This window comes from Aythya marila (genome assembly GCF_965140915.1).
Source record: "Aythya marila genome assembly, chromosome: 7".
NCBI classification, from domain to species: domain Eukaryota; kingdom Metazoa; phylum Chordata; class Aves; order Anseriformes; family Anatidae; genus Aythya; species Aythya marila.
In genome coordinates this window covers 1,565,001-1,572,500 of record NC_139048.1, presented here as the reverse complement: position 1 = coordinate 1,572,500, position 7,500 = coordinate 1,565,001, and the positions used below count along the sequence as shown (strand labels likewise).

Below are 7,500 nucleotides of genomic sequence, written 5' to 3'. Positions count from 1 at the left end.
GGGCGACCTTTAATTATTATATTTTTGTTCTCTTATACCTTAGTTATTAATGCAGAAAAACAAATTAGTTTTGTGTGTGTGGACTGCAGCAGATTCGCAAATTGTTTTCCATTTTTTGATGTCTAGATCATATTTCCTTCTGGTAATTATTGCTTGCCTCATTCATTTTTCTGTGTGCCCATCGGTAAGTATCGTTTGAAACATAAAATGACAATGATTGTATTAGCAGCTTAGTGTTCAGTTATTACTTTAATTAATTTTATTAGTGTAAAAAGCCATGATCCTGTCAATACGTTAGTAACAACTCACAAGAGGGGTCCCATGGAAATGGATGTGCTGGGACTGCCCACCGCAGCTAGCCAGTCTGGGGCACTCTGAATGCCAGTGCCTCGGAAAACTCTAACTCTCGAGGATTCAAAATGTTTGACCTGTGTGAATTTTGTTTTACTGAAAAGCAGATTACCCAAGAGTTTTGTGTCTTTATGATAGTGTATTTTGCAGTGCAAACAAAGTAATATTTAAATCTAAATAATTATTTTGTACTCTGTGGGAGAATAAAATGTGCACGCGTATGAGCGCAGCTGCAATTGTGTGAGAATGACTCAGAGGCTGATGGGCTCCAGAAAGACTGTTTCAGCATTCTGGATTTTCAGAGATACTTTCCATTCTCTTCTTCATCTCAGCCTATCTTCTTTTAGCAGTTCAGGCAAGAAGTCAATCACATTGAGTCAGTCTGAAGAAAAACATTTTATGCTGTTTTTCTCATACAAAAACCCCACTGCTGTAATCTGCAGCAGTAAGGCCCAGCAACAGGAAATTGACCTCACAGTAAATTCTTTACAGATTTGGTCATGTTTTTACCATCCACTTAAACTTGCATACATAACCTGAGACTGTACCTCTGGATCAAGGAATATGACAAGCCAAAATAAAATCAAGTCAAATTAAATAGCAAGAAAAAGCTGCAAGCAAAACAAGACTGAAAAAAAAAAAAAAAAAAAAGGAAAAAGATGAAAAATTGGTTGTGACTGCAAAACTGTAAGTATTAAATAAAGAGAGAATTCAGAAGCAAATTCAAAAGCGACTGTATTCTGGTTGACAAGAGCTGAGAAATACTAATGGACTTTTTTAATGGGTGGTTTGATTGATGAGAGAAGAAAATATGGAAAAGTAAATGTAGTGGTGTATCAACATAAAATATGGTGCAAAAAAAAAAGCATCGCAAATAAAAAAAGACATGTAAATGTGTGCCTACCATTTTCCAGATAAGAAGGAGCCGTACCTTCTGAGGGGTCAAGGCGGCGAGCCCGCCTTCCATGTTTGGAATTGTTGTGTACAAACATGTTGTCTGAGACAGCCAGAACGTGGCCATCCACATTGACTGTTGTTGATACAACAACCTAAAAAAGAAGAAAAACAAAATTTAAAGAAGCCTGCCTAGTTTCAGGAACATAGATGCAAAAATAGATCTTTTAAGACAATCAACATCACAGTCTGTTACTTTTCACTTTCAGCAAAGTGAATGACAACTATGAATACATCTTTGTTTATGTGGCTAACACTGGCGATTTTTAACTCACAATTGTTTCTCTTCAGAACCTGCTACACTAATTAGAGTTTAATCTCCTATTATGCTAACAAATGAATTCAATTCAGGGAAATATTCTTCTAGCCATTAGTTTCAGAAACACCCCTCTAGCCACTCATTTTAAAAGCTGCTGTTTTGATTGATCTGTTGATATATTGATTAGATAGTTTATCTAATTAAAATTTGTTCACTTGAGACTGTCTTCAAATGAAGGGTTGTGAAGATTCCAAATAAAAAAAGCTTAATAAATCAGGAACCATCGTAACTCCCCATTTTTTCTTCAGTAAATGATCTCCAGGTCAGTTTTACAATTACATTTAATGTCTGATAATGAACTTTTTTGCATCTGAAAAGACTGAGTTGAATATGAATAGTGAAAGTGTTTTCAATCCATGAAAAGTATCCCTTCTCAAGTTCATTTGGATGGTGATTGACCCTGGTATGTCAATGGAATTTCCTCCTTTATTTTTGAGTGAAAGGCTCCTATTCTTGTGTCCAGGTTCAGAGTCCGGCCATAGAAGAGATGATGGATAGGGCCTTCTTTGGCTTCCAGCTGCTTCTTAGTAGAAAATGGAAAAGGAACATATGCAAAATGCACAACCTTCCTGATAAAAACACCTACACAATGGATTTGTGAAACTCATTCCGGAAATGATATTCCATGGCCACAAGCCAAAGAGGAAATTGAGAGATGTGCATGTGTCTCTGTGTGACATAGCTTCATAGGTTGGTAGTTATTATCCCAGATAGACTTTTACGTCTTATTTAAATATTCCAGCATGGACCCTGTGGTGGGGGTTCCAGATTTGTTAAACGAAGTAATCAGTGTAGCATTTTCTTTGTGGTGTAGCATTAGTAGAGTCTGTAAAGCCAATGGCTAAGTTAGACTGTTAGGCGTTAACAACCACCCTAGTGATGGTGGCACAGGCTAGTACAAATTTTAGCTTTCGTCTTTTGCTTATTTTACTTTTGGATATAACAAAAATGCTTTCTGGGGGTTCTCACACCAGCTTCTATACCCAAACACATAATGAGCAAAAAAAAAAAAAAAAAAGAAGAAGGGGGAAAAACTATTCTCCTTTTCCACTGAGCTAGTCCAAGGCATCAGAAGACAATTTTCGTCTGTTTCTGTGTTTGGGATCACCTCTGATCCTGCTTCTTATTCACAACCCATAATTAGCTTTCAGCTATCACAGCACCTTTTCTGCGTACTCTGCCTCCTTTGAGACAGCCATCTGCGTTACCCTTTAGAACAGCCTGAGGGCAGTTTTCTGCAAGTCTGCTGTGCTCCCCTATCTTTCTTGTCCCAGAAGTGGACACTTTCACTCCTGTCAACATCCACTTAGGAGAGTGCTGAGGTTGCACACTCACCTAAGCTACAGAGCTACTGCCAGGCCGCTGGGCTATCTGCTCTCAATTTTAATCAGATTTGCAGATTTAAAAAAAAATATATATTGCAAAACATACAGGTATGATTTTTAGAAAAGATTTCTGGATTTGGTGCCTAGAACACAGTATATTAAGAAGACAGAGAAAGGTGTATATAAAAATGACAACTATTTTTGTTCTGTCATGTATATATAGGTCAGTCACCAAGGGAAAATACTGTAGTTCAGCAAAAGGAAGACATGCTAGGTTTTGTTATATTGGCTTATTCCTGCAGCGCACCTAAAGAAAGGTGCTGAGATAGTGAAACCAGTTAAAAATATTGTTCAAGATCTGACATACTGTTAAGTCCAGTTAAACCTTCTGAGAGGCAGGGAGATTAGCTAAAGAGACCCAGGAAAGTCTTTCTAGTGTCTACTGGCTCCATTGTCGACCACATGATCACTCATGACTGATGCTTCATTTAGTCATCGGTGAGACAAAGAGGACATTTCCACTCATTCCAGGTTTGACCTTCTGTTCTGTTCAGATGGATCAATATCACCAATGCCACGTGAAGCTGAGATGCATGAAAAATGGAAGCTTGGCTCAATTGTTTTGAAGAAATATTTTTTCCAGCTACAGATCTTTTCTGTTGGCTGGCTCAAGTGTTCTGGCTTCACCGGTTGGTTGGCTGTGCATGAAAACAGATGTCACATGTTTTGCTATCAAGTTTAACCACAAGTTATTCTTCTCAAAAAATAAGAAAGTTTTGAACATCTCAATACTAGCTTATTATTACTGACAAATATGAATTATTTTGAAATATTTTGAAATTAAAAGCATATATTTCATATCAAGCATTTCAAATGACCCCAAATACGGAGGAAATCATTTGTCCACCACGCCAGATGTCTTTCTGTAGTGTTATGACTCACCACAGGGTATTTCAAAAGCTGTAAGGAGAAAGTGAAGTATTAAATATTTTCTAAAACAATTCAAATAAAAATATGTGGGTTGTATGAGCACTGTTGGATTTACTAGTTGTAAATGCAAGAGGAAAAACTACTGAGTGAGATCCAAATTTCACCATGTTCCACAGTTGAATTTCTAATGTCTATTTACTCAGTTGACGTATGTAAAACTTCTACAGGTCTCAGTTCACTCCACACCACGATGTGAGGTATTAGTATGAAGGAAAACCATGGAAATGCTTTCAGAGAAGAGGCCCACTTGCTTCACAGCGATCCATAACAGCCCACTGCAGAACTGGTCAAGGCCCGAGAACAGGCATTTAAATTAGTGAGGAAAATATAAAACACTGATAGCGTTTGTTAAAGGGCTATAGCATTGAAACTACACTAAGTAAAAGCACTAATACCAGATTTTCATGGGAAAAAAAAAGTTCAAGCAGTTTGAAAATCTGAGTATCTTCCATACATGGTTTACTTTTAGGAGATATCTGTACCTGGAATCTTCGCATGTCTCGTGGGTTGCCTGCATTCTTCAAACAGTTCTGATTGCACTTGAGGAAAAACTTTAGAAAGAATCTATAAAAATACAAAAGTGAAATCTATTAGATCCATCAAACTGTAAATCCAATTAAAAAGAAAAAAAAAAGTTTAATAAAATTTAATCATAAATAGTTATACCCAAAAGAATACTCGTAGTGAAATATTACTTTCTTATTAGTTAATGAACTTATTTTAAAGCATAAGATCTCTGTCATAAACAGAATATTATTGCCAGGGAAAGGCAAATTTATATTTTTAATTTTTCAACAACTACAAATGTATTGACTCCAGGCCACATCCTCAGCTCGGTGTGGGAAAGTTGATTTCAATGACTCATTGACTTCAAAGGTAATGACTTACACCAGATTAAAATTTCTATTTTTTTTAATACTTTTTTTTTTTTTTTCCACAACTTGTATTAGCAGTAATGACCTCTATGTGAAAAAATTCCAAGGTAATGAATGGTCAATCTTTCAAAAAACTCTTGGCTTTGCCTCCAGCTTGGCATTTCTATATATGCAAAGGGACTCAATCCAACTCTGCTAACTCCAGTAAGGCTCAGGCATGGATCTGGCCACCAGAAAGGCTCCGTTTTCCTCAGGGATTTTTAAAAGAAAAGGAATGTGGAGGGTTAAACCCTGTCTTACAATCTCTCCAACCTTGCCAACCTCTAACTATACGGAGTCACTCTACCTGAGGAGAGAAATCCAGATTATTTTTGCTGAGAGGCAACTCGTAATTATTTAGGACGAAACTGTACCACCAAGGCATCTCCCAGCAAACCATTTTGTAGCAATACTGTCTGATGGCAACACAGCAAGCACTTATGAGAAGGGGGAAAGCTTGAAAGGGTGCAGACTCTGTTACTCTGCCCTCCTGTATGGGCTGGTGAGTTCCTTGGTATGGGATGGTGGTCCCACGTCTTTCCTTCGGTACTCATTTTCAATAATTGCTTTATGCTTTCACATTTAAAAATTAAATATATATATATATATTCTGAGAAGCTTGTTTTCAGCTCATGACTGACAGCCAGTGCCAAGCAAGGCTCAGGACTCCTCACCCAGAGCTTCTCAGAGGCACCAGCCCATCAGCTTCTGCTGTCTAACTTTATGCATTTTGACTAGCAAGGTTAGGCAGAGCTTTTACGTTTAGTACATGAGCAATTATTATTTATTCACGCCAATCTTTACAAGTGACTGTGACTATTCTAGCTGTAAACACTTTGCAGAAATTTTTATGTGCAAATGATATTCCAGGCAGGAGGTAAGCCAAGAAATTCTTCAGTACCCAACACAGCCCAACTGCAGCTGAGCACAGTTCTGAGCACAGGTGTGCTGTGCTCTCCCTCAGATTTTGGGAGGATGTGGGCAGGAGCATCACAAATGACTACAAACAGGTGCTTTTAATCACAGCTCTTCTTTTTAGGTTAAAACTTGAGCAGGACCCTAATAGTGATAAGGGATACTAATGTTTAAGGAGCGATCTCTCATACCCATCAGGCCAAGTAGGGAAACTACTAGTTTTATTTATGTTGTGTGGGAAATTACTAGCTTTATTTATATTGTGTATAAGTAAATCAGTGACATCAGTTCAGCTATCTCAGAATCAGTAAAGGGGCTTCAGATGTTCAGCTGGAAAAGAGCTGGATTTCCATGGTGGCTGACACGATCTCCTAGCCTGGAAGCTCACTTGAACTCAGGTTTTCTGGACACCACTGCAGGAATGCCATTGAGAGTTTCAGCCTTTTCACAAAACTGCATCTTTGTTGCCACACCCTCCTCCTAATTTTACCTGCCTTGGGTTCTTTTTTTTTTTGGATACTTGTGATCTCCAGAGACCAACTCATCAACTGAGGATTGCCTAGGCATAATGGCATTTCTGTCTTATCTTCTTTCTTTCACGTCTTCTACCACTTGTGGTGGAGTGGCTCAGGCCCTGACGCTGGCTCTCACACCAGTCAGCACCCACCACGCACTGGGGAGAGCCTTCAGCCTCGCCAATCCCCAGTGCCACAGTCACACTGACGAGGAACATCTTTTTTTTTTTTTTTTTTTTTTTTTTTTTTTTCTGATCTCAGATGGGTGTTGTGAGGCTTATTGAGCTAATGTTTGTAAATTGCTCTGAAATTCTCAAATGAATTGTGCACGGGGAATGCTAAGTATTATTCCTTGTGGATTTTTTTTAACTTGAAGCATTCATGATGAATTGTTTCTACACAGAGAGCTCAAATCCTGTCAGAAAAAGGGGCCCATTAAGCACTCTTTCACAAAGCAACTGGTATTTACTCAATTATTTGGTGAAAAAACACACTTGGTGGAATTAAACATCTTTACCAGGATGAACCTGAGCACCGAGCTAAATATCAAAGCCGTAACACTGGGGTGAATACAAACAGCAATCATGTTCCAGCTCTTCTGTGTTCTTTGATACAGAGATCTTTTCTTTTTCTCCTTTTTCTTTTCTTTTTTTTTTTTTTTTTTTTCTCAATCTGTTTTTTTTTTTTTTTTTTTTTCAGCAAGGTTGTGGAGCGTAGGCAGCTTCGAGACAACATTTTCAGAGGAAGACAGCATAAGTTAAAACGCATGTTCCCAGGCAGGGCATTTCTCAAAACTGGCCAGGGAAAGAAAACTGGGTTGATTTTTCCTCCCAGGCAACCAACAAGAATGATGGATACCATGAACGGATCCCTACAGCAGAGGGCAGGACCAGATCCTGTCCTCAGCGAGTCCTGCATCCTTGAAACAAGCGCTCTGCCACACTTTAAGAAGTAAGAAGCTGGATTTGAATTCAGTTTGGTCATATCTCAAACCTTGCTGCCATCAACAGAACAGAAAAGCAAGCCTTTCTCGGTTTGCCTCTCCATGCTACGTTTTGTATTGTATCCACAGATGTAGTCTTTGTAATAAATACAGTCTTGTGGCACAGCTTTCCTAAACATACTAAGCTGTTCCTAAAATACTGATATGGAGAAAAATGCAGTCTTTGTGATGTTCCTTTTCTCCAATTTTTTCACACTGCTAGAAAAAGACTGCT

General features: G+C 38.3%; 1 protein-coding gene across 7 annotated transcripts in view; it reads right to left on the bottom strand.

Annotated features, from left to right (window-relative positions):
• The window catches only part of EBF3 (EBF transcription factor 3), a gene marked incomplete at its 3' end in the record, with an annotated part of 116,425 nt that overhangs the window by 39,026 nt on the left and 69,899 nt on the right, over positions 1-7,500 (bottom strand). For 5 of the 7 annotated variants that reach the window (XM_082764761.1, XM_082764755.1, XM_082764757.1 and 2 more), the window contains 2 exons: positions 4,422-4,503; positions 1,256-1,400 (listed from right to left, as the gene is read on the bottom strand). In XM_082764761.1, the coding sequence (XP_082620887.1) occupies positions 1,256-1,400; positions 4,422-4,503 (227 nt within the window). The remainder of the gene's footprint in view (positions 1-1,255; positions 1,401-4,421; positions 4,504-7,500) is intronic. The other 2 variants (XM_082764756.1, XM_082764758.1) reach the window with 1 other exon arrangement.